Raw genomic sequence first — 27265 nt, forward strand, 5'->3', positions numbered from 1 at the left:
GGACCAACATGATCCCAGTGAGGGATTGGATAGCAGTTGTGTGGCTAGAGACCTAGTAAGTCTTAAATGGAATCGGGGTCCCACTGGGAAGCTCTGATCACAGCTGACACCCTTCCAGGGAGGACTTGACTATGTGAATGTCCATCCCCTAATGGTGTAACCTTTGTACTGTATTTGGGAAGCCTGAGGGGTCTGCAATGATGGATACCCTGTGTCATGTGCATCGGCGTTCCTAGGTGACTGTGATGAGGAGGTTGGGACAGCTGCGGCCTCGGCCCCACGCCCACTGTGCCTGTTCGCATGCCCCTTCCCTCCCGCCCTTCTTCCTCCGAGCGCTGTAAAATGTGCAAGCATTCCTGGAATGCACACATGGATCCTGTCATTCCCAAACGTGGGACTTTGCTCCGGTCAGCACTTTTGAGGATTTGTGTGGTTCTTACAGGCCTTAGTCACCCAGACTCCAGCAGAAAGGCTGTGATCTCTGGAAGTGTAAGAAATGGCTTTTTGTTGTTAATTCTTGGCTTCCAGTTAGATCGGACCTCTTCTTGAGTTGTTTTGTTTGTTTGAGACAGGGTTTCTGGCTATCCTGGAAGTAGCTTTGTAGCCCAGGCTGGCCTCTAACTCACAGAGTTATGACTCTCACCTGCCTCTGCCTCTTGAGTGCTGTGATTACAGGCACGCGCCAACCACCGCCCAGCATGGACCTCTTGAGTTGAAATAGACTTTTTGAAAATTGTTATGTTTGTGTGGGAAGTTTTGCTTCCACTGGCTTGCTTTTTTGGGTCATCACACTGGGTGATTATTTGCCCGTGGGCTATTTTATGAGTGCTCCCCGCTCTTGGGATAATAGTGTAGCCAGCCTCCAAGAGACCTCCAGGCTCCCTGTCTGTACCTCACAGCCATGCTGTCTGTTAGTAATAGAGAACTGGTGGAGGTTGGCTGGTTCTAGTCCCCCGGATCTGGGGTTGGAAGCCACCCTTGTGGTGCAGTACCTTTGGGTGGTGGTTCTGCCTTCCCGCAGTGTCTTTTCTAATTGGTATCTGAAAAATCTAACTTGGAATGGAATGAAGTTGAAATGCTAGCCCTAGACAAAACAGCTGGGCCTCAGGAAAGGTGACTGCCCACCCATTTAGCGGAAGGGTAGGGCGTGAAGACAGTGAGATGAGTGTGGCGTTTTCAGGCCCCTTGTAGAAGGCTTCACCAGCAACCCATCTGAGCTCTTACCCAGTCTGTGTGTGGTGAAGGGTGAGGCACAGCCCGGGGCGTTGATTCTGCCAGTGCTCTGCCTCTGTTCCCTGTTCTGGGGAAGAGTCGGTTTTACCCAGGTTCTCATCCGAGAGACGAGAACTACCACGTTGGAGAGGCTTAGGTGAGGTCTAGCTGGAGAAGGCTAGGAGGAGGCAGTACCTGCAAATGCTTGGCTTTCCGGGTGCAGAAATAGAAACTGGCAGTGATATCAAAGAGCAAGGTAGGAAACGTTTGGGAAAAAAAATAATAAAGTATGGGGGGGGCAATGTTTGAGGTATTACATCTGGCCACAGATGGGAAAACCAGCTGTGTAGGGAGGACTGGAGAAGCCCCCCACTGACCACGGCAGAGAGAGCATGGGGGAAGGTCTGAAAGGGGCCAAATGTGGACTCTGTTTTTCTCCACGAGACCTATATAGCTTTGTGCGGATTTTATCAGATGCACCCCCGCCCCACCCCCAAGATCTGGAAACACATAATTCATTCCTTTCCTGAAAATCCTTTAAAAGAAAAAGTTACTTAGAAGTAGCCCTTAGGGCCTGGAGAGATGGCTCAGCTCACAACCCAAAGTAAAAAATGTCGCACTTGGAATGGGGGCCATCGCTCAGAGCTTTCTAGGGTGCCCCCGGGGCTGGCATTTACCACTGATCCACCTGGCTCTGTTACCTGGGAGCAGGCCCTGGACACCCTTTTTTCAGCCCCAGCTCTAGCTGGGCTTCAAAGAGAAACCAACACTGTTTTCTTCCCAACTTCCCCCCTTTTCTCTGGCTCATTCTGCTGTGTGTGTGGAACAGTTTCCCTGGGAAATTTCTTGGCTCCAGCCTTGAATTTCATGGTATAGATGACAAGCAGACTTGCAAATGTTGTCCGAATCATCCTTAAAGAATGTGACCCTCACTGGCAATGAGAAGCTTGAGACGTTTTTATTTTGAAAGTCAGCCCAGCAATGCCTCGTCTGGAAAGGATTCCGTGTGGCCTTCATAGCTGTGGTTTGGGTCAGGAATTCACATCCCCCTGCTTTCCCTTTCGCTTGGGAACCAAGCACGGTTCTCATCTTCACGCCTGTCTCTTAGAAAGAGAATCTGAGACCTGCTCACTTCTCTGTGCATTGTAGTTGATAAGGGGGGGATGTGTTTACAGAAATGATCAGGTAGAGTACTTGGGGGAAACAGCTCTTGGGCAGTTTGTGAGGTCAGGATTTCTTCAGGTACTGGGAGGTGGCTTAGTCACATTCTTGCAAGAGAATCTGCATTTTCTCTTCAGCTGGGTGGCATCTGTACTCCAGAAACAGAGCCCTCAAACAGAAACTCCCTGAATGAAAAGGCTCCTCTCCTCTTTCCCAATAAGCACGTTTTCATGGGGAGGAGAGACGGCAAAGGAGTATACTGTCTACACTTATTAGGAGTAGGCCTACGTATCCGTGCTCTCCATTCATATTGTCCTGTGGGTACGTCTGTGCTTCTCTTGAAGTTGTGCGTCTGTCCTCTCAGGACTTAAAGTCGGTCATTTCTGCCTCCTCTCGTCATACCTCTGCCCAGAGAGACTCCGGGTTTTCACTGAATATATAGCCTGAAGTATACAGCCGGCACTTGACTCCATTGGAGTTAACTGCTTAATTAATACTCAAAAATACTTAGGTACTTGTACATGGTTCTACATATGGTAGGTAGGCTTGAAGTCTGAGTGATTCCGTGAGGTACAAAGTCGCAAAGCATCCCTCATTTTCAACTTTTTGACTAACACAGGGTCCCCCACTACTGCTTACCGCTCCACATTACAGGTGCTGTTTTCTTTCTTAGCAGCAGACCTTGGCACTTAGCAATGGCATGTGCACGCGTTAGGACTCAGTAAGTGATGATACCTTTGTGGCTGTTGGACTAGCGCCCACCTGCTCCCTCACAGGTTGGGAGTGCTTTGCATTTCCACTTAGTGTTTAGCATGGTGTCTAGCACAAATTACTCATCAGTGTAAATAGTGCACATGAATGAAGCCATCGGTAAAGATTCACTCCGATCCCTGACAGCAGATAACCAACTCACTTTTGTGGAAGACTGCAGACACCGGAAATGGTAGAAAGGACAATTGTGAAGAGGGCGGGACATTCTCTCCCCTTCCTCCCTACTCCTCCTTCCCCTCCTCCCTGCCCCTCTCCTTCCTCTCTTCCCCTCCTCTTCCTTCCCGCTCCCCTTTCCTTCTTCTTCCCTCTCTCTCCACCATGCCTGGGATCTAACCATACAACTTTTGACTAATTGATAATTATTGGAGGAAAACAAGCAGAAATGAAAGGTTCAGGTGGAGAGAAACACACACACACACACACACACACACACACACACACACACACACACACACATATCTCCACTGGTTGTAGTTTCTCAGGATGACGAATAGACTCTTCAGCTGCCATCTCTTGTACAGACGCTGTCTTGATCCGGCAAGAAGAACTGTGCTCCCTGGAGTTTCTCGTATGTTGCCGTTCCTCAAGTGACAGCCGCAGACCTAGGCATCTCTTATTTCCAGACAAAGGGAACCGTAGAATTGGAGATAGGACCCAAGACTTTACTTAAGAGGGTCCTTTGGCTAAATTAAATCACATGACCTTACAGCTGGATCACTATGATTTACTGTGCACAAACTGAGGTTATGGTAAGATTTTTTTTTTTGTACACAAAAATCTCCAGCATGCTCTCTGCATACATAAATTATATCACAAAAAAATTATATTTAAGAGGAGGAAGCCCTTCTTGACCTTAAAGGTAAAAATTACTTTGCTTTCCTAATTTTTTTTTTTTGGTTTTTCGAGACAGGGTTTCTCTGTGTAGCTTTGCGCCTTTCCTGGAACTCACTTGGTAGTCCAGGCTGGCCTCGAACTCACAAAGATCCGCCTGGCTCTGCCTCCCAAGTGCTGGGATTAAAGGCGTGCGCCACCACCGCCCGGCTTAGCTTTCCTAATTTTAATTTGTTTTAATTATAACAAAACATCACCTTGGCAACACTCTTGCTTCCGCCCACTGATAAGGATCAGAGGATATAGGCCATTCTACTAACCACATCCAGTGCTCAGCTGTTTGGTGTTAAGGTAAAGTAAGGGGATTTCACTTGGAATGTGGAGAATAGAGTCCATCTGGGCGCATCAAGCGTGTTCATTTCGAGAGTCTGGGACGGATTAAAATAGAAGCCGGAGTGAGGGTGGGAATCGGAATGGCTTCCTGCCTCGGAGCTGCTGATGCCGGTAAACACTGATTCTGCATGCTCCCTGTCCCTCCAGCTCGGCCACGGAGCCCCCTCCCTGAAGGTGGATCATCTCCGTGCCGGAGTCCTCAGCCTCTCCCCTACCTCCCTTCCTTTTGTTCCCTCCCCTCTTCTCAGGTGGTTGTACTGTATTGTCTAATCCAAGAGCTTTGCCGATCAGTTTCTCCTGCAGTGTCCCACAGCCATCACGGAACTAATTCATCTCAGGTTTTAGAGCTGGAGTTGCCTCCCCCTCCCGCCTCACTTGGGGAAAGCAAACTCTTCTTTCCTGAGGACCATTAAGTGCAGCCCGGCCAAGGGCTGCCAAAACAAGGACAGGAAGCAAGTCGGAAAAGAAGCTGGGGTTCCAGCCCAGGTCTGTCCAAAAAGAGTGTGTGTGTGTATCAACACCTGGTTCTGAACAGCTCTCTAAACTGCGTTCCGGGTCCACGGTGTACTTAAGCAGAGCCCAGCGTTGATAGCCAGATGGAAGGATGCACAGGGTGGGCGGGGTGTGTGTGTGTGGAACACAGTTTGGAGAGATGCTCAGAACTGGGTGTTGACACACATTCATGTTTGTTTGTTTGTTTGTTGTTTTTTGAGACAGGGTTTTTCCGTGTAGCCCTGGCTGTCCTGGAATTCACTCTGTGGACCTTAAACTTAGAGGTTTGCCTGCCTCTGCTTCCCAAGTGCTGGGATTAAAGTTAAGTGCCACCACTGTCCAGCTTTTGACACTCACATAAGCTCATATAAGCTGTCTTATAGTTTCAATAATAAAGTCAGCTGGGCACCTCTTAAAAACTTTCTGATTATAAACTCAAGGGTGTACGTCCATTGCCAGTTGGCCTCGTGGACACATGTAGCTTTCACCTGGAAATGCTCCTGTAAGCTGCAGGGTTTCTCACTAATGTCGTTAGGGAACCTTCGTGGTGCCCCAAATTTCTACCCCTGAAAGTTACTTCTCTCTTCCCCATGTCCCTCTGTTCAGATGGTATTTATCACTTTGTCCTCAATAGTAGTATATTAGTATGAGCTATCTACATTGTAAGACTTCTTACACCTGGGAACAACGTTATTAATGAGTAACACAAATAACACTTCGACTTTAGTGATTTTAGTAGCATTTTTAGGAAAACAATAATTATATCCAAGAAGACATGGTCTAAAAAGAAAAGTGAAATAGTCAAATTAAGGACTGGCTGTTTTGCACGTTGAAGTTGGGCCACAGTGGCTCCATTAAGGATGAAGTGGGCTGTGGAATTCATCTGGTAACAAATCTTCACCAGCTAGATTAGCAAAGGGGGTGTTAAACCAATTAAAGTCTTCTTTCCAGGGCTTACTTAGTGGCTTCATGTTGCTACTTTTGTTTCGAAAATGGTTAAAACTAAGCCTTCTATTATAGGCTCCATGTGCCAAGGCTGCAGAAATCGAAGTGTGTTGACTTGCCAGGGCAGTGAAAATATACTGGAACGGGTTGTCCATTCCGATGCTCAGTTTCCACCCGTTACGATTCCGAAGAACTAGGGTTTTAGAGAATTGTTGTTGTTGTTGTCTTAACGTATTGGATGTCTCCAGTAGCTGAAGGCGCCACCAGGTCCAAGGCTGCCTGGCAGCATTACAGACCTGCCCGCACCGTCGAAGGCTAAGTGCAAGGCCTCCGGCTCCAGACGCTGGCTTCTTGCGTTCAGACGCCTGCCTCTCGGCTTCCGTAGCTGTGCAGCCTTGGGTAGATTACTCATTTCTGTGCCTCCGGTTCCTCACTTACGACGTGAACTTGGGTGATAGCAGCTGTTTTATGCAGTTGTTAAGAAAACAGCATCAGGGCAGGCAGTGGTGGCACACACCTTTAATCCCAGCACTTGGGAGGCAGAGGGGAGTTCAAAGTCAGCCTGGTTTACAGAGTGAGTACCAGGATAGCCAGGGCCATACGAAGAAACCCTGTCTTGAAAAAAGAAGAAAGAAAGGAAGGAAGGAGGGAGGGAGGGAGGGAGGGAGAGAGAGAGAGAGAGAGAGAGAGAGAGAGAGAGAGAAAGAAAGAAAGAAAGAAAGAAAGAAAGAGAAAAAGAAAGAAAGAGCGAGCATCAGTTTGTTTCTGTTTCAAGTACTTCTGGAACATTAGCTACTACTATATGTTAGTTATTAGAATGGCCAAAGAATATCAGTAGTTTATTCTTATTGGGAAGGGGAATGCTTACACAAAATATTCCCCAGGATTTCCTCATAAAGATAAATTTGGTGGTAACATTTCAGTGGGGCCTGTAAGGTATGGCTATGTCAGTATTAGAGATATGAGGCCCTTGTAGGTAAGAGGAAATGGGAATCACTGTAGGCAAGAGGAAGTAGGAAGATACCTGGTTTGTTCCAGGCTCAGAAAGTGACTCATCAAGGTGTCCAGTACATCCTGGTGAGATGTAGGAGATCGAGTAAGAATGGAGATTTGGACAGCCTTGGGATGGCGACAGGGAGTTTGGATGGAACCTGTGGATACTGAGACCATTTGGCATCAAGGTGGAAGAGAGGGCATAGAATCGAGGCACAGAGAGAGGACGTGGGCAGTAGTGATGCGACTTGAGAACTGAGGAGCAGAGGTCTCAGTCAGGTAATCCACCGATAGAGACAGGAACTCCGGGGAAGGGCGAGTTAGGGATGGGAGGATCGGCTTCCAGTGCTGTGTCAGTTTTCAGGACAGATAGGAAAACCCAAGAGAACCCCCATCCCAGTTCAGTCAGGCAAACGGGGGTAGTGTGGATGAAATTCGGGAGTGCTTTCCAGATGTGTGATAGTGTTGGTCATGTGGGAATACCTGTAGTGCTTTGAGACTTGGACCTCTGGACCCAAAAGAGACTGCATTTCTTGGATCGGGAACTCTAGGTGAGTGTCAGGACATGCTGGAGGAGGGCTTCATTTTAGCTGTGTCTGAGTCACCAGGTGAGTTCCTCAGCTGGGCCTTTCGTCATTCTGATGCTCCGAGTCCTTGAGCTGGGTGAAGAACTTCCTGTTTCCTTTTACTCACTGCACACTTGTGAGCAGTGACTCTTCTTTAACACTGGGAAGATTTTGGGATCAATTATAAAATTTAAAGGTACATTTAAAATCTTATATATTTCCCAAGACACTCTAAGGACAAAGGACATGGCTTGAAATTTCAAAAATTTCAAGACCAAAATGTTTCATAAGCCTGCATTTGGTGTGTGGTTTTCAATGGGTGTAAAAATACTCGGTGGGTACGTGGGTGGTTTCTCGTGGTTTGGGTAACGGTGAGATGCTGAGCTCTGGGTTCTGGGACCAGAGCTATAATTACTAACTGATGCCTTCCTGGGATTGGCTTGCGGGTAGATGTTGGGTATCTAGACATCCAGCAAGGCAGAATCCATAGCATCCACCCTGCTTTTCCCTGGAAGTTAAAATTGTGACTGGCAGTAGAGGGAGCATAGGCCTGGGACTGCCCTTGCCTTTTCCTGCTCTGTGACTGTTCACATGTGTGACAGAACAGACGTGAAGGCGGCGAGGTGGCTTCTCCAAGCCGAGTGCCCAGCAGCCACCACACAGCTGCTATGGAAACATTGCTAAATATAATCTAGGGCTGACTTCACATGCTCCTCCCCCACAACTCGGCGGATGTGGTAAACACCCTAAAAATACCTATGTTCTGAACTTTTGAGGTATCTGAAAGGAAGGGGCAGGCACTGTTGGACTGTCCAGCGCTGTTGGATGGTTCGCTCATCCTCCAGGACCGTTGCCCACTGGGCCTGTCTGCGAAGCTGTGTGCTGTGCTGCGGCCCATGTTGTCCCACTCAAGGCTAAGAGCTTGTTTTCTAGTCCTGTATTTACTGTTGGCAGGTTTCAAGGAAACTATTCACAGAATGACATCTGTTCTCTGTCCCATTGACTTCAAACCCGCAGCTGCCACCGTTACAGGCAAGGGGTTGAGTTTTCGATTTATTTCACAAAAATAAGAATTTTAGAGCTGGTGTGTACTCAGTCTAGTGTTCACAGTCTATCAATCCTAGCCTTTATGGAGTCACATTTCTGTGCCCATGGAGTAACCATAGAAATTTGAGAATGGAGCGTGCTTTGGTTATTAAGCATTATTATTATTGGTTATTATTATCACATTCATAATCCCACAGTATAAGAATAGAGTAAAAAAATCATTTAAAATCATCGGCTGATGATGACAAGCTTTTTCTTTTTTACTTAAAAAATGAACCTGTGAGGCTGGAGGACTAGCTTCCTTGGTAAAGTGCCTGTCAAACAAACCTGAGGACCTGGGTTCAGAACCCCAGCACCCACGGAGAAATCCAGGTGTGGTGGCGTGTGCTGGGGATGGAGACAGCTGGGTTCCTGAAGTTCCACTGGCCAGACAGCCCCGCCTGTTTGAGCTCCAGGTTCAGTGAGAGACCCTGTCTCGAAAACTACTGTGGAGAGAGCCTGAGGAAGCCAATCAAGACAGACCTCAGGTCTGTGTGCGCGCGCCAAAATCTCTTGGTGACATAGCTAGAACACCAGCAATCTTGTCTCCCAGAAGGCGTTTCGTGTTCAGCTTCTGGACTTGAAAAGCATAAGTAGGATCCTGTAATTGGTTGACTGCCATCGAGTTCTGTTTCTCAGGAAAGAAAACCTTCACTGTGGGTCTCTAAAGCCCATGAGATGTGCTCAAAGTTGTGGAACTGGTCAGGGGAGTGTCATCCAGGACAGATGAGTCTCTCAACTCCTGTGCCTCCCCCCAGTCTCCACCAGTCCACTCTGAGGAGGTCCAGTGTGTTCAGACCCTGAGTGAAGAAACACCACTGAGCCTGGACAGTAGAAGGAGGAGATGGGACTGCTTCGTGTGTTGAGAAGTTTTAAGTATGTTGTACTATGGTGGTTACAGTAACATGCCTTCATTGCAGGCCTCCATATCTTCCTCTGTGAGCATCTCAGACCCCCTTGGTGTGTCTGGAAGAGTGTTCCCATGTGTAGAAAATAAACGGAAAGTTCCCCTTGAATGGTGGAAGCTATTAAAATGTTTTTTTAATGTCACCTATCACAGATATGAACTAGCCACTTCTACGAGCTTCTGTTCCCTGGGACCATACACTGAATGCAAGGGACGAAGCCCCTGGGGAGGCAGTCTGCTCTTGGAGGGAGGCTGTAGAAGGGAGAGGTTCTGGAGTTGATAGTGAAGAAGCCAGGGACGGCGTAGACACCAGGCCATCTCTCTGTGTCACAAGGATCGCGAAAGTAACATCTGTCTGGTGATGTCGTTCATGGTTTCTCAAGCATTTCTCCTCTTAAATTCCAGAATGAAGAGCTTCGAAACTTATCGCTTTCTGGCCATGTTGGATTTGACAGTCTCCCTGACCAGCTGGTCAACAAATCCACTTCTCAAGGATTCTGTTTCAACATCCTGTGCGTGGGTAAGTGAAGGTGTCCCCTCTTGCACAGAAGGGGACATGTTTCTGGGACAGGAGGATGATAGTTTATTCCCCATTTCTTCCAATTTATCAGGGCAATAATTGCTCGCCCTGTGTGGCACCATTGTGAAAATTCAGAACTATATTTTGGTAAGTGCTTTGTAGTTTTTTGGTGCGGCTCAAATTGTCTTTATTTCTGTCATGTGGTCTTGGGACTGATCAGTCTTATTGTTCTGAAAACATTTATTGTAATTTTTCATGGAGAGGAGGCGCTGGACCCTAATTAGACTATAGGAAGTTGAAGGAGCTCAGGTATGTACTGGAATAACATCCAAAAGCCTTTAAGCCAGTGATTCTCAACCTGTGGGTCACGACCCCTTTGAGGAGGTCACATATCTGATTTTTACATTATAGTTCATAACAGTAGCAAAATTACAGTTATGAAGTAGCAATGAAAATAATTTTATGGTTGGAGTCACCACCACATGAGGAACTGTGTTAAAGGATCATAGCATTAGGAAGGTTGAGAAACGCTGCTCTAAGCAGTGTGTTCCTAGGGTCTCCTAGGAACTATTGTGAACAGTAACCTCTCTGGAAGCTTCTAAAGACACACTGAGTCAGGAAGAGTTAAAATGACTGATGTAAGCTTTGCTCTCAGGACCAAAAAAAAAAAAAAAAATCTAGAATCCTATTTTGTATCTGACCTGCTGTCTTTAAATTGGGATCTAAATTTGACCTTCGTTTTATTCCTTGTAGACAGACGGAAAAATCCAAAGAGATCTGACAGGCACCCTCAGTGCGTCTCCTTCAGCACCCCCACCCCAGGGCTCTGCCCGAACCCAGGTCACCTCTGGCCTGGGGGGATGTTCTTTCTCCCTCTAGCTGCATCCATTTTAAACTAAGAAGAGAAAGGTAGACAAGAGCGGCAAACAAGAAAAATCAGAATAGAAATCTGTTCTCTTGATTGAAAGCTATTCCTGAAACACCCTCCCTGGAGAGCAGCGAGCCCGTTGGTGGGTGGAGTTTGGTGGCCACAGTCTCCTTGGCAGATTCTTCGGGACATCACTTTGAGACAGACAGACAGAAGCATTTCTCTGTGTGGCCAAGTGGACCCCCCCCTCCCCCCCGAAACTGACAGAACATGTTAGGCTGATTTCCTGGCTATGTGGAACGCGGTCCAATCGGAAAGGCTGGCCTTCAGTGTGAGAAGCATGCTGGCTCCCCAGGAGGAGGTGCGGTTGGGGAGTGAATGCTCTTCTTCCTCGGGAGCCTGCTGCGTGGGGCCAGTGTGCAGGGGGTGTGAGAGTCAATGGTGTAGAGTGTGTACTGGCCGGCACTCTGGGCCAGCTTGTTCTCTGGCATTGTGTTTCAAACTATGGGTAAGAGAATGGCAGGAAAGACGTGGCCAGAGCAGCCAACTCATGTGTCCCCTTTCCTCCCCATGCGGAAGCCTGTCAGTGTTGAATGGGTCCCTCTTGAGCTACAGGTCAGTCTACAGAATGGCATAAATGAGTTGTTTCTTGGTGCATGCCCACTGCAGAGCAGGGCAGTTCATTAGTGTAGCAATTTGCTGGTTTTGTATGGAGAAGTGTGCTAAATTATAATTCTGAGCCAATTACTATTCTGACTTCCCTTCCAAGCCTCCCCAAATTCCCTTTCCAAAATTGGCTTCATGAACTGGTCTGAGAGTTGCACTGTGCCTCCTGCACTATCAAGGAGAGCTGTCCTGTGGGATTGGGCTTGCTAGAGGGCAGGAGCCAACTGGGTAGGCCGCATGCAGTGGCTTCGTGACTGACCCCTCATGGTAAACAGCACAATTTTGATACAGATTGGATTTCCTTATGTTAATGCTGCCTTGTTAGATTAGAAAAAGCCCCTCTCCCGGATAAGCAGTAATACCCTGTTTCATATGTGGGCAGTTTGCTTCGGCTCGTAAGTGCAGCTTCTCAAAGTAATTAATGTAATACGTGCTTATTATTGAAAAGTTACAAAACTCCCACCTGAATTTGAGTTCCTCACAGATAACCCTGGGGTGCTTCTAGGAGTTTCCTGCCTCTTTCTCTAATAAGAAATTAGTCTGGTGGCTTGTAACACACCCGATGTATTACACCTTCCCATTGTGTAGGCAGAGTTCTGCGTTGGTCTGTGGGTGCCATCACTTACAGGAACCTCAGGGAGAACGAATCCCTTGCTTTTTATAATTTCAGAGGATGTCTGCATCCTTGGCTCTTGGACCCTTTCCCTTGTCTCCAATGTAAGCAAAGCCTTTCTTTGATTATCGTTCTTATAATGGGAAATTCCTTTTCACAGAGAATTGGAGAAATCTAATTTAAATGTAGCTACGACTGCCTTCCCCCAATATCGGCTCAGAAAATAACACATTACAATGATAGAATTAAGAACAACTAGCTCCGGGGCTGGGGACATGGTTCAGTGAGCAAGCACACTCGTTACACAAGTGTGAGAACCTGAGTTCAAATCCCCAGAACCCCTGTATAAGCTTGGTGTAAAATTCCAGTGTCTCTCTGTGAGATGGAGATGGAGGCAAGGAGCTCATGGGCCAGCTAGTCTGGCATAGACAGACAGAAAACTACAGATACCCTGTCTCAAACAAAGTGGAAAGCCCAAGGCTTTCCCACATAGGTGCTGTCACTGACACACACGGATGTGTGTGTACCCATTGCACACGCACACACACGGACCACAGCTGCCTCCCAGGATGGAAGGATGCGGTCAGAACACCGCCCGCTTGTCGGTGTTGCTTGCTCCTGGTAGCCTGTTTGTGTTTATGCTTTTCCCCCCAGCAGTCTGCCTTCCAGCAATTACCAGCTTACCAACTGTGGGAAGGAACAAACCATTCCCTGACACAGATCACCGACCCCCACAGGTTATTCTGAGTGCGGGTCACATGCCCAGCCTGGCTGGGAGTGGAGCTCCGTCCGCTCCAGAACCAAGCGGCTCCCTGTGAGAAAGAAAGGCTTTATCAGAAGGGAGGTGGGTGTGGGCCCCACACTCTGGACCGATGAGGACCCTCACGGGTGCACAGGTGTCTGGGGTTTGAGTTACACAGAGGATCACTCTGTTCATGTGCTTTAGGGTTTTTCCCTTCATGATAAATCTGGATATACTTCCAAGACAGGGTTGGCTGTGGTTTGAGTCTGTCTTCCAAGAGTTCCTGTGCTGGGGACGCCACGCCGCCTTGGTGGCAGAACGTTGTGGGACCTTTAAGAATGGGGTGTCTGTGAGAGGCACTTAGGTTTTCCCTTCAGAAGGGAGGAGAGTTCTCCTGGGTCTCTGTGTCTGACCTAGTGAGAGAGGGCAGTGAGAGAGGGCAGTGAGAGAGTGTAGTGAGAGAGAGTGAGGTGAGAGAGTGTAGTGAGAGAGAGTGAGGTGAGAGAGTGCAGTGAGAGAGTGAGGTGAGAGAGGGTGGTGAGAGAGTGCAGTGAGAGAGGACGGTGAGAAAGGACGGAGAAAGAGGACAGAGAGTGCAGTGAGAGGACAGTGAGGAGAGGCCTTATTCTGGCTGTTCCTCAGCCTCTGGCCTCCCGTCGGGCCATGAGTTTGTCCGTGTTGCCACGCCATCCACCATTATTAGGTCTCATTAGCACCAACTTGAGGCTGGCACCATGCCTTCAAATCTCCACAGATGTGAGCTCAACAGATTCCTCTCCGTAAAGCTACCCCATCTCAGGCCTTTCACTGGTCAGGGCTCTTTGGTTAGGAGCAACGTAAGCTCTCCAGAAGCTAGGCCCATCAGCATTAAATACTAGCACATCAGAATTGAGGCTTGTCAAAGCTCTTAACCACAGGTATTTTATAGCAACAACAAGAGCAAACTCCCATTATCAGTCAATGATTGTTTAAAGTAAAAGCTTAGGAGAAAGTGCTCTAGCCAACCAAAGTATTTGGAGAACACATGGAGGAGCAGGAGCCATTGACCTGGGCGTCCGTGGAGCGTCTCCACTACTTTTCATCCTAACCTGTCCGTTACACTTTTTATACAGTAAACCCACTTTTTCTTTTCTTTTTATGTTTTTGATCTCTTGAGACAGAGTCTCACCATGTAGCCTTGGATGCCCTGGAACACTCTATGTAGACCAGGCTGGCCACGAACTCAGGAATCTGCTGCCCCGGCCTCCTGAGCGCTGGGATTAAAAGTATGTGCCACCACGCCCACCTCGTTTTACTCCCTTGTGAGGAATATAAACAGGAATTGAGGTTCAGCAAATGTTATGATTCCATTAAGGAGCCTTTTTTTTTTTTTTAATCAAAAGGCTATCGAATCACTATTTTGTTCTGTGAGTTGTAAGCAGAGAAGATAAATCAGGGCTGAAACTGATCTTGACATGAACTTAGTCCGGTTTCAGAGCAACTGCGTTAACTGTCCGCCATTAGAATCCACCAGTGTTGCATCCTGGGAAGGAGTGCAAGGAAGAGAGATTCCATTCTGCATGCAGGATGGGAGCTGGAGGTATTGGCCCCCCTCTCCATCCTGCTTACATTAAGTCACCCCCGCCCAAACCGCTCTTTAAATAAAGCCTTTCATTTTTATACAGGAGGTATTTTAGCAAAGAATCATCAGTTCTTATTCAGCCTCTTGCCACAGTTTTAGATTTCTATAGCTGTCATTCATCCTCCAGAGTGACACTGATTCTCTCGGAGGCCCCATCCACACTCACCCGGGTGAGTGTAGGTTCTTAGGAGCATGGAGATGAGTGAGAGGCTGTCACCATCCCTGTCTGAAGAGGAGCTATTCCAAAGAAGAGTCAGTCAGTAATGTATTTTGAAAATGGATTAAAAAAAAAATCCAGCGTAATTGTTTTGAGGAGGAGAGGAATAGAACACAGACACGTTTACAATTAATTCCTTTACCCAAGACTGCAGTGTCCGCTTACAATCCCATCTTCCACGTCACGGTCCCGCCTTTTCCCAGGAAGGGCTGTGAAACAGCTCACGGGATAAAATGAGTGAAGATAAAGGTGACCCCAGAAAATAAGGGGGAGCCCAGGTTAGGGTCGAGCTCAAAGCCTGTTTCAGGCTTGTCTGCAACAGTTATCATATTATGTGCCAGACACAAGGTCAAAGTTTGATGTGTGAGAGATTTATTAAGTAAAAAACAGAAATAATTGCTTCAGACAAAACTCACCTAAACAACAAACAAAAAAATCGTATGGATGTTTCAGAAAAGAGGTACTGGTGGATGTCATGTTCAGGGTTTGGGAGCATCCCCAGAGTGCAGTCAGTCATGTCATGTGGTGTGCTCTTTTAATCCCCTTGCAGGCTGGCACTGTTAGGCCAAAGCAGGTTTCGTCAAAGGCCAGTGTGCGGGGAGTAATAATGTAGCTTTCGGCTGCCTGATGACCCGGCTCCGTCCACTAAACTCTTGGCTCGTTCCGTTATGCAGGGCAAGCAGGCCTTTGCATACAGCTGTTCCCCTGAGTCGCCAGGCTTGGCAGTTAGAGTGAAGGGTCTGACTCAGGCATCGGTGTGATTCATCCTGCAGCTCTGGCTGTTTTTCATGTCCACCTGAAGTGAGCCTGAGTGAGCAGAAGGGTGGGACTGCTTCCCCCTGGGATGTGGGTGTCACGTTCCCCATCATTGGCAGGAGCCACAGAGAGCGCTTCACCAGCGGCTTCCATTGCTTCTGCCATTGCGTGCTCAGGCAGATGAGTCGACCCCAGAACAGCCACACACGGAAAAGCCACCGAAGTGGCCAATCCAGTAAAGTGATCTTCCACATGACCATTCTGATTCTCTGTTAGCATTAAAAATATAACCTCCTCTGTGCCTGGAGCTCTACTATGAGCTTTGAAACGCTGCAAATTTAGTGTCAGTCACTGCTTTTCCGAAGATGTCATCATGTGTTTGGTGGGAGCTGGGTCCTGTATGTAGTAGGTTGTCAGTTAATCAGTGTGGTAGTTTGAATGTAATTGTTCCCCATAGGCTTCTATGGGAGTGGCACTATTAGGAGGTGTGGCCTTGTTGGAGGAAGCATGTCACTGTGTGTGGGTGGGCTTTGATGTCTCCTGTGCTCAAGCTGTGCCTAGTTCATTCAGTTCACTTCCTGTTGCCTTTGGATCAAGATGTAGAACTCTCAGCTGCTTCTCCAGCACCATGCCTGCCTGCATGCTGCCTTGTCCCACCATGATGATAACGGACTGAACCTCTGAACTGTAAGCCACCCCTATTAAATGTTTTCCTTTATAAGAGTTGCTGTGGTCACGGTATCTCTTCACAGCAGTAGACACCTTAACTAAGCCAAACACTCAATTACATCAAATAAAAATAAATCTTTTTTACAAAGAAGAAAAAAAAGACATGTTTTTGCTTTAGGGGAACTTTGAGGTATAGACAGGGCTTTGCATTTAGAGTTTAGCTTGAAGGTTCAAAGGCCAGTGCATTGAAAAATCTCCCCTATGCCAGGCATGGTGATGCGGGCCTCTAAGCCTCATGCTTGAGAGGCAGAGGTATAAGATTGCAAGTTTGAGGCTTACCTGGGCTATATAGTGAGTTCAAGACCAGCCTAGGCTGCAAAGCAAGACCTTGTCAAAAAAAAAAAAAAAAAATGAAGTACATGCTTTGGGTCCCAGCACTCTGGGAGGCAAAGGTCTGCAGGTCTATGTGAGTTCAAGGCCAGCTAGGGCTACACAGTGAGACCCTGACTCAAAAACACAAGAGACAAAAGGCAGCTGAACAACACAAACCAAGGCTTGGGATGCAGCGAAGTGGTGGAGCCCTTGTGTAGCTGAACAGGACACCAGGGCTGCAGAAAGACAGCCCCCAGCCTCTGTGGTCCTTTCTCCTCCCCCTGCGCTTCCCACTGACTGCTCTTGGTGATCCCACGGCTGCCAGTGTTGCTGGTTCTAAGGACAGCCCTCAGAAGCGCAGAGCACAGACCTGGGAAGCCCAGCACTCGGAAATTTAGAGGAAAGCGGGGTTTTTTCGACCATCTGAGTGACTCTGTGCTATAAGTAGGGTCTAGAACGCTAATTGTTCACAATTTCCACCTTAATGTAGACGATCATGAAACATGCCATGTCTTTTTAAAAAAGATCATGGAAGCCGGGCGGTGGTGGCGCACGCCTTTAATCCCAGCACTCGGGAGGCAGAGCCAGGCGGATCTCTGTGAGTTCGAGGCCAGCCTGGACTACCAAGTGAGTCCCAGGAAAGGCGCAAAGCTACACAGAGAAACCCTGTCTCGAAAAACCAAAAAAAAAAAAAAAAAAAAAAAAAGATCATGGATGGTATTCCCAATTTGCTGTGCTTAAGTAATTCTCAGCTAGTAAAAAAAAAAAGAGAGAGAGAGAGAGTGATTGCAGTCTCAGGTAGCCTAGAATCCTTGCCTTGTAAATGGAAGTTTTATTGCTGTCCTCAGGGAAACATGAGAGAGAAGTAGGTCACTCTGTGACTACCTTTGACCTGGTGGAAACTTCTGGGGTGGGGGCACTTCGTGCCTCTTTGCTGATGTCCTGCGAGTATAGTTTTCTGGGAACCAAGCAGTCCCTGCCCGACACATGCTCACGGTGCCGTGAGCCCTGCCACCAGCAGGCTGTCCAGCACAATCCGAGTCTCTTAAGGGGAGAATGCTCTTTCTTATCTGTGTCCATCACACAGTCATTTTGTTTTGCTCGTGGCTAATCTCTGAGGACGAGAATTATGGCCATGGGCTTGGAAAGGGCCACTTGTGAAGAAGCAGATTAGCTTATGTTATTTTATACCGGGGTGTGCATGCGTGTTACTATGCATGAGAAAATGGATATTCAGGAAAGTAAGGAAGACCAAACTCAGTCTCAGATACTGTCCGGCCAGATGCAGAGCCATCTGGAATGAGATCCAGGCAGTACCTGAGGTGCAGGCGGTCAGCATTTGGTCTGTTCACCCTGCTATCCCCGCACCTCCACTCATTAGCGTACTAAGTACTCAGACACTAGCGTTAAAACTCAGTTCCTAGTGTTTCACTCTTCTGTTGCGATCTGCTCTCTTCTCCCGTATCCCCAGCCGATGCTCTGTCTCCACTGTGGCTTCCACGTGTTCATCCCTCCCCTGTCATTTCGGCCTGTTGACCTCTCTCTGTCCACCTTCCCTTTTCCAGGCCGTGACAGCGTGCTGATTGTCTCTTATGCAGAGACATTCTACTTGGATGGGTCTCGTATGTAGCACTACAGCAGCCAGGCCTCTGTGGTTGCCTTTGGGTCAGAGGCCAAGCTGTCGTCCGGTTTTCTGTGGCAGCTCACGAGGTCACAGGGTGGAAGGTGTGGTCTTGCTCAGGAGAAAAATGTGACTATGGCAGGCACACTTTGGCTGCTGTTCCCATAGCACGCCCTTAGAGTCCACTTGGTATTTGGTTGCACTCTAGACCAGATTCTAAGATATCAGAGAACACCCTATCGGCCTAGTTCATTGTTGTATCCCTAGAACTTGGCACAGAGCTGGGCACATAGTGGGCACTGGAAAACTACTGACTGGATGAGGGCTGATGAGGGCAGGAATTCTATGATCTTAGATCTGTCGGGGACACAGCGGGAGAGGTTAAAGGGTAAGGAAAATGCACTCGAGCAACTGTTTATCGAAGAAATGAATCAATGCCTAAGTGGCGAACCACACCAGACTGCTCATCAGAAAAGCCCACACCAGAAAGCCTCCCTCCCACTTCATTTTACATTGTGTCGAGAAGCAGTGATTACAATAACATAAAAGTTCCAATTACTCAGTTTTGTCCAGATTGTGAGAGAGTTGCCTTAAGGCTACAGATTCTAGGATTTCTCCTTTCCCCGTGGGCTTTCAGCATCTGAAAAGTGATCGCAGCTTTCCTTCAAGAGAGGGGCTTCAGGAATGTTTTCAGGTCAGGGTTAGGAACATTTTATACATGTATAAAATGTTGACGCATTTAATTGAGTGTCTAAGAGGACAGTCCACTGACTACAATCGAAGGGTGCATTTTGTGGCCAGTACATCCTGATTTCTACATTCCCCTCTTGATAATCATGTCAACATTCAACTGGCATCACCATTGACGATCTTGGTTCTCTGTGCCATAGATCCAAACTCAGTAGGTAAACTGAAGGTAGGGGAGGTCTCTGGTCCTAAGCTGAAGGTTCAGAATCCTCAGTTTTTCCCCGCTTCCCATTCGGCCCTCCCTGATTGATTGGTACAGTTGTTTTGTGTCCTTCCCTCTGCTTGGTGCACATGAGGAGCCCAGTACACACCCTTGGCTGGAAATATCACTGTAAATCAATAAAGCCATTGCTTCAAGCCGTGTTTAAAGTATCACCACAGGTGTGGCCATGAAATCCATAAACTAGTAAGTGTTATCTTGACTTCAGCTCAGCAGAGGGGAGGAAAAGAGAGGGAGGGAGAGGAGAGAGGAGGGAGGAGAGGGAGAGAGCAGAGAGATAGACAAAGATGCCCAGCCATAGCTGTAACAGAGTCGGAGTAAATGTAAACACTAGGACCGTATACACTCGGTTAAAACTCTCGCTCCGCCGCTTTACACTGTGACTTTAAGATGCTTTGGAGCCTTACTGCTCTGAGCCAAGTGCAGGGCACTTCAGTGCTCGGGTGTTGGGAACAGGAAATATAAATGGGACTGTGTGGGACCTCCTGTCTTGGGCCTGGCACACAGCAAGCACTTGGCAACTTTGGTGATTATTGTTATCAAAGAGTTGTTTTGAAATATATTCTTTTTTTAAGCATTAAATCCACTCATGTATCTCTCCTTAATTAATAAACTTTACAGACTGATTCAGGAGAAAAAGAGATAGTTTTTATCCTTGTGACATACAAAGTGGCCATAGGCTGACTCACAGGTACTGACTCTCCAGGGGTTAAAAATGTCTTTTTCTCCATACTGGGGATCGAACTCCTGTGTGCCAGGCAGTTCTGCCACTGAGCTGTCTCCCCAGCCATTCCTTTTGACTTTTTATTCGGAGGCAGTATCTCACTGAGTTGTTGAACGTGTAACCCTCCTGCCACAGCCTCCTGAGTTGCTGGGATCGCAGGCCTGGCTACTTAGAAAACAGCCTGATCTGTACGTTCAAGCCTCTTCTGCTGAGTAGTTTATGAATTTAAAGGCTTTTCTAAGGAAGTGGTCCATAGATCATCCTTCAGTGAACGATGGGATTCACGGTGCAGTTTCCGGTAATATTGCCCTCCCCGCCTTTTAAACTAGTTTTGATTTTTCTTTTGTGGTTCTGTAGGTGAGACAGGGATTGGCAAATCCACGTTGATGGACACCTTATTCAACACCAAGTTTGAAAGTGACCCAGCTACTCACAACGAGCCAGGTGTCCGGTTGAAAGCCAGAAGTTACGAACTTCAGGAGAGCAATGTCCGGCTGAAGCTCACCATTGTGGACACGGTGGGATTTGGAGACCAGATTAATAAAGATGACAGGTATGTCTTGGGAGTTTTGCGGCTATAGAAGTGGGTCGGGAGATAGGCAGCTCAAGGAAGCGCCATCTCAAGGAAGCTCCAGCCCAGGTACATCCGAAGGCCTCGAAGACTTCCGGGGCAGAATTACCAAATAGTGTCTGCATAACACCCGGGAGGGCGGGTCGGGTCTCATGAGGGATGTAGATCAACTGGATGAATTAAAATGTCCTCTACATGGAGGGGATTGTCTAATCAGGTAATTCATACTACAAAATCCTGTGTATGTATGGGGAAATAACTCTTAATTAAAAAACAAAATGTTCTAAAAGCGTTTTGGCGCGGTGGTTTGTACTCGGGTAGAGGCTGCTCGCTACCAGTGGATTCTTGTGTAGTCGTAAAATCCGGCCCTGATTCATCACATAAGCTTGAAGCTATGTTGTAAAATTACTGCGGTGAGTTTTTATTTTGTGGCACACTAGCTCATTTGTAAAGCCACATAAATGTGGGTCTTCACCATGAGTGCCTGTTTGCCTCCCCTTGAGGGAAGCTGTTAGTTAATTCTTAGAACTTGCCAGAGTGGAATGTGTACGTTAACTGTCCTCCCAGGTCAGTGAGCCTGTTCTCCATTCTTAAGTTCAGATGTCTTGACTGTTTAAAATGTCCCACTTGTTCTCAAACTGTCACCTGAACCTCCGGCCCATAACCCCGGCTGCAGTTTCCCTGTAGTCTAAAGGAAGTGGGTTTCCCTGCAGTTTGGCCAGACCAAGGAGAGAAAAGCCTCATTTCTGCCACCATGCCTATGGCAGCCTTGTAATTTATAGAAAACCACGAGACCAAGGCCAGACCTTGTAGATTTCACGGTCCTTCTAGGGGTGGGCTGAGACGGGTACTCAGCCCCAGGATGCCTCCCTTGTCTCCCGCATTCTCATTGTGGAGGCCTGCTAGACTTTCAGGAGCTGTGCTCATACAAAAAGAGATTTAAGAAGACTAAAACCATCTCAGGCCCAAAGATGACTCTAGACACATTTTTGCATGGCGACAGCATTATAGGGCTATCTCACCCCTTAGAGTGGTCAATAGTTGTGGGATGTTCTGCTTATAAACTGCGCCTGTGACAGTTTTTAAAGATCTCAAAAATGGTGTGTGTGTGTGTTTCTGTGGATGTATTCTGTAAAGAGGAGTTTGCAACCCTTTAATGTAGGAATGTGTGTCCTCTAGATACATTATAACAGTACCCAGCAGAAGTGAATACTACAGTTCATGACAGAAATGTGTAATTCATTCTTTAGCGGAGCACTGTGGTCTGTTTCATCTGCAGAGTACTTTAGACACTCTGCAGTAGACATTGTCCTGTGATAACACAGGCGACTGTTACTTTAGTGAAGAGGACTTCATTTGCATAGGATCAAAGGAGGGCCATCTGTCCCTCGCCAGGGAAGGGACAGCCAGGCTCTGACCTTCCTCTGACTTTCAGTGCCTAGGCATGATGGGGAGCTTGTGCCTGAAGGCCATTGTAATGTGAAGTGCCACAAATGAGGAGAAAACTCTGGGGACCAGGAGAAGGGCCCAGGTGCATTGTGGGAGCTGGCGACAGAAGCCGCGTGGGGGGGGGGGGGGGGTTCTGTTCCCTGCACTGTCCCGGACCGTGCACTGAGGAAAGCCTGTCTGTGGGCTCTTTGTGAGAGAGCTCTCTCTGGGAGTTAGGGAATTTCATGTTTATGCATTCCCTGGCTGGATTCCTGTCAGGCTTCCCACAGCGTTCAGCAGCAGCAGCAGCAGCAGCAGCAGCAGCAGCCTCTGGCTAGCATCTTGCTGCAGAAGCCGCATGGGCTCTTCCAGCTTGCAGTGGTGGCCTCGACGCTGCCCCTGTTTTTAATTTTTTCTCACCCCTAACCGAGACTTCCGCTCAGGCCGGTGGGTTTTCACTGGCCAGCTACCGGCTGCAGAGTAGCTAAGCTAGCACCATGCAGATCCTCATATCCGCATCTGGAGCCCTCTTTAAGAAATTATCTGACTCATTTGGGTCAAATAATAGTTTCCAAGGAGACTCAAAGAGAGGAAGTGTGATATTAACCTAACCTAGATACCAAATTTTTTTTCCTCTTTAATTTCTTGACAACTCTTGCATAACCTTTTTGAATGACTTTCGGAGCTCTAGGCCCATGCCTCAAAAGGTGTTGTTGACAGTTGACTGTAAACTTAAATGACTTCTCTAAAAATAGTTGCTGGACAGTCTCTGTTTCCCTCGGACTATTGGGAGTGGAGTATGCATTTTTGCCTCAGTGTGTAACCGTATAGGAAGGGACGCACTCAAAACCAGGCTTACCTTTTTTCTGTTAAGCAAGCTTTTCTCCCATGGATTCAGGACATCAAGAATGTCCCAGTGTGTTTATAGACTTGGATCGTGTCGGCATTCTTGAAACATTATCTGCCTCTGACCTGGCTAGCTAGAAGGAGGCAGGAAGAGGGGCCTGGGAGGATTTCCTGTTATGTTTAAGTCTTGTTAAAGGGCTTCCTTGCTCAGGCTGTCTGTACTAATGGATGAGGAAAGGGGGGTCTAGAGAGGCAAGAACCAGCAAATTCTTGCTCCCTCACTAAAACCAGAATAGTTTACCCCACCTTTGGGAGGTACCATGAACATAAGGTAACCAGCCTTGAAGAGTGTGGACAATCCAGTCCACTGAGAGAATCCCTGTCTCCACCACAGTTAAAAAACTTCAGTGACGTGCATGTTTGACCTTTCAACTCCAAGTTTCTTTTGAGCTTCCTGGCAGAGGAGTCCAGAGGTAAGGAAAATGGTCTTTGGTTAACAGATAGCAAGAGGAAAGGGAAAACATGCTGACATTTTAATCATGGAAAATGGAGTCAGTGTCCAAATCATACCAGTGACTATTTTACAAGAATGATCATAGAAAAAAAATCACATAAAATAACTTTTCCCTGTAATTTTAGGGCGAACACATCTCATTTCACTGTACTTTTTAATGGCTAGAAACGTATGGATAAAGTGAGTAGTGGGAAGGAGTGGTCCCCTAAAAGGTGCTCCCCACCTCTGACACACTTGATAGGGCCACAATCCAGAGAAGTTTGAATTGGCCACACAGAACAGAGACCAGTGCCCTGTCTACAGCAATGGAAACTAGCAGAAGGTAGCTGGGCCTCAGCTTTATCTTTCTATGAATACAGATGACAAGAAGAGAAAGGGGTTCAGATACAGTGGACCGCCTGTTTCAAGGATACTGGGGGACAACAGACCACGGCCGGCCTGTTTCCCTGGAGGAAACTTCATTGTTTCATTCCCATAATGAAACTTTAGCCTAAGGAAATGGTTCTCCAAGAGTCCGTGGCTTTTGTTTATTTATAATGATGTAATTTCCTCTCTCCCTTCTCCTTTTAGGTCCCTTTTTTTCCTTCCTCCTCTTTGCTTTAAAAAAAAAAAAGTACTTGTGCCACATTCCTTTTATTGATTGAATATTTTGCTGGAGATGTTGGTAGGAGATAGTTACTTCTTTCACGAACTAGGCCTTCACTCCCATAGATGGAAGAGGTTTCATTCTTGGCTGTGAAGGGGAGTGGGGGGTCTCCATGTTGACCTCCAGGTTTCTGGTACCCACAGGCTGAAAATGACAGGTAATGAGCAAGGCTCCTGGGGGGCAGAGAGCAGAGAGAATTGGGAACGTTCCATAAGCAGTTGGATGCGTGGATCTGAAGCTCAGCAGAAAGACCGGGTAGGGCTGGAGGTAGAGCTGTGACTTGTCATCAAAGACATGGTCAGAATAAATGTGATTTTCCAGGGAGACCACAGAGGAAGAGGGGTGAAGACCAGCAGGCGTTTGGTAGAAGCAGCAGAGGAGGCCTAGGGGACAGAGAACCAAGGCCTTAAAAACCCAGCTCTGACAGCAGTCTCCACCATGTCCCCCGCCACCGCACCCCACTCCAGCGTGGAGGTGCATCAGAGACAAGGGGCAAGAAGGGAAATTAGTAGAAAGCAGAAAGGAACAAGCTTGGACTGCTCCTGAGACAAGGCAGGGACAGCCCAGACTCAGAAATAAGGAGGCAAGGACTCATTGGGAGCGTCTTTTCCTCCCCGTGGGATAAGGGGTTGCTGAGGAGAGCAGCCTGCCCCCTGTTAGGAAACCCTGCTGGCTCAGCCCCCAGACACGATGGGCTGACCTCCTGGACTTCCCCAGGGTGGGGCTCAGCACTAAGGAAATGGGTACTGAAAAGGGTGTGGAGTTCTTGGCTCTCTGAGCTCGCTCTCTCTCTCTCTCTCTCTCTCTCTCTCTCTCTCTCTCTCTCTCTCTCTCTCTCTCTCTCTCTCTCTCACCCCCCCCCTCCCCCTCCTCTGTTCCCTCTCCCCTCTCCCCCTCCTCTGTTCCCTCTCCCCTCTCCCTCTCCCTCCCCCTCCCCTTCCCTCTTCCACTCCCCTCCCTTTCTTCCCTCCCTCTTCTTTTTAAAAACTCCAACCACTTTCTTTGGATTTACTGCATTCTATGTTTATGATATTATGAAATACTTTCGTGGTGCACATCCTTTACATCTACTAGTTCATTCACTTGTTACTGTAACTTTATAATAAAATGTATTTATTTTATTTGTTTTATTGTTTTTAAAAGACAGGGTCTCTTGTAGCCCAGGCTTGTCTGGAACTGTTGTGTCTCTGAGGCTGGCCTTGAACTCTTGATCTTCCTTCGTCTACCTCCTAGGACTGGGAGAAGTGTGTACCAGGATCTACTCAAGCTGTTGTTTTGGTGCCTGTCTTATCTAGGAGGAAAGTGAAGGACAGAAAGATTTAGTGACCTGTCCAAGGCCACGGAGCTGGGGACTGTGATGCTTGATTTGGGGCTCAGGCACTTTGGCCTGAATCCATAATTCTCTTACACAACTATCTGGAAATAACAAACCTGAGTATTGTTAGGTAATCTGTGCCTATATTTCAAAATTGAGAAGCAAAAGAGAATCTTATCAGTCACTATCCTTTACATTAGAGTTTTGCAATTCTAATTCTAATTGCTGAGACATAATCTACCTTTTATTTTAACCCGTAGAGACTGTTTACATTCTGTCTGTGGATTATGATCAAATCAAAGAAGGAAAGCAGAAAGTTGTTTAGTAGCTGGGAGTAGGAATACATATGTGCATGTGGTCCCAGCACTTGGGAAACTGAGGCAGAAATACCATGAGTTTGAGCAGAGGTAACACAACAAGTTCAAGGCCAGCCACATACATATCAAGACTCTACCTCAAAACACCTGAGCAAGGGGATGTGGAGAGCGCTCACTCATTCCGTAAAGTGTTTTCTGTGCAGGCATGAGGACCTGAGTTCACTCCCTAAAAGACATATCCACAAGCCAAGTGTGGTGCTACAGCTTGGAATTCTAGTTCGGGGAGGAGAGACCGAAGCCTCCCTGTCCTCAGTGGCCAGCTGACTCAGCCAACTGGGCAAGTCCCCAACCAGTAAGAGACCCTGTCTTAAAAAAGAAAGTGAATGGGCCCAGCGGTGGTGGCGCACGCCTTTAATCCAGGCGGATCTCTGTGAGTTCGAGGCCAACCTGGTCTACAGAGTGAGATCCAGGAAAGGCACAAAGCTACACAGAGAAACCCTGTCTCGAAAAACCAAAACAAACAAACAAAAGACAGAAAGTGAATGGCTGTGGAGGAGCAATGTCTGAAGTTGAACTGTAGCCTCTGCGCACACGCACGCTCGCGCTCCCCCCCCCCCCCCAAATAAAACAAAAGCTGTTTGCTGATTCTTCTCAGTCTTGGTCATGAGTCTGTTCTCTGTTACTCTCCGTAGGTAGGATGTAGGATGTCTGTTGTCACCCCGTTGTGACATTTTGTAGTGCTCTGTTGGGGACAACACTTTCAGTTTAATTTATGGGTCTGGGATCTGGCTGTTGAAAGACTTTTTATTTTCTTACAACTGAATTGTTCTCACAAACTTAAAACTGAAAGGGAGTTTTGCATTCCTGTTTCTCTGCTGCTAAAGCAAAGTCCCTCTGATTGGTTCCCTTGGAGACTGAAGGGGTTATTAATGTGTTTCCCCACAATAATCAACATATTGCTTACTTGCTGAAGAATATGTTCCTGATACGCTGTTGATAATTTTCATGGCCAGTTAATAGAATCATACACAGTTTTCCAAAACAGAGTTAACTGTGGCTTGGTGTGGAAGAGCGGAGCACTAAGTGTATGGTTAGAGGACAGACGTTCTTACACTGGGAAGAATCTTGAATCACAGTTGCCCAGGCTCTTCAGTGTCTTTCTTGATGAACTTATGGAAATGCAGAGCGCTCAGCCTGCATGCCTCTGGGGGGACGTTCAGAGGACCAGAGAAAAGCTGGGGTCAGCGATGCCCCATTCTGAAATCACAAGCTGGTTTCATGCCCTGCACCAATGCCAACCAGGCATTAAAGCTGTCAGAATCACTTTCCTGAGATGGGTTGTCTTAGAGGTTCTAGCTAAAGGACATTGTGAGCAGAGGTGTGTGAGGGCTGATGCCTAGGGGCCAGTACAAGTGGCTGTGTGCAGCTGGGACAGAGAAAGGGAGCTGAGGCCGGAAGGTCGAGAACTTGGGTCCTGTCTCTTAGGGCAGAGTGAATCACCCATCGCGTTTACTGAAAGACTGCTTGCACCAACTTGCAGGAGCTTTGAGACTAAAACATGATATTGAAAATGTGTTTTAAAAAAATGTTCTTCTGCATTCTAGCTATAAACCTATAGTGGAATACATTGATGCCCAGTTTGAGGCCTACTTGCAAGAGGAATTGAAAATTAAACGTTCTCTCTTCAACTACCATGATACAAGGATTCACGCTTGCCTTTACTTCATCGCCCCCACGGGACATTCACTGAAGTCCCTGGACCTGGTCACCATGAAGAAGCTAGACAGCAAGGTACTGGATGTGGTTCCATCCCTCTGTCACGGTTTCTCTGAGGCCCCAGGTTATTTATGGAATTCGTGTAGCTGGCTTTTGTTAGCGCTTTCTTTTTTCCTAGATTACAGAGATCGAGTTTGGC

At 47.4% G+C, this 27265-nt stretch overlaps 1 protein-coding gene across 11 annotated transcripts in view; it reads left to right on the forward strand.

The window, feature by feature from the left end:
- Nucleotides 1–27265, forward strand: part of Septin11 (septin 11) — an 89243-nt gene that overhangs the window by 35247 nt on the left and 26731 nt on the right. For 10 of the 11 annotated variants that reach the window (XR_008217541.1, XR_008217542.1, XM_052735397.1 and 7 more), the window contains exons 2-4: nucleotides 9763–9877; nucleotides 20071–20266; nucleotides 26955–27141. Coding sequence is in view for 9 of the 11 variants with exons in the window: in XM_052735397.1 (XP_052591357.1) it covers nucleotides 9763–9877; nucleotides 20071–20266; nucleotides 26955–27141 (498 nt within the window). In the remaining 2 variants the exon portion in view is untranslated. Of the gene's footprint in view, nucleotides 1–4458; nucleotides 4480–9762; nucleotides 9878–20070; nucleotides 20267–26954; nucleotides 27142–27265 lie in introns of those variants that run through there. The other variant, XM_052735390.1, reaches the window with a different exon arrangement.

The sequence above is a fragment of the Peromyscus californicus genome, unplaced genomic scaffold, assembly GCF_007827085.1.
Source record: "Peromyscus californicus insignis strain IS unplaced genomic scaffold, ASM782708v3 Scaffold_13__1_contigs__length_99412109, whole genome shotgun sequence".
Lineage (NCBI taxonomy): Eukaryota > Metazoa > Chordata > Mammalia > Rodentia > Cricetidae > Peromyscus > Peromyscus californicus.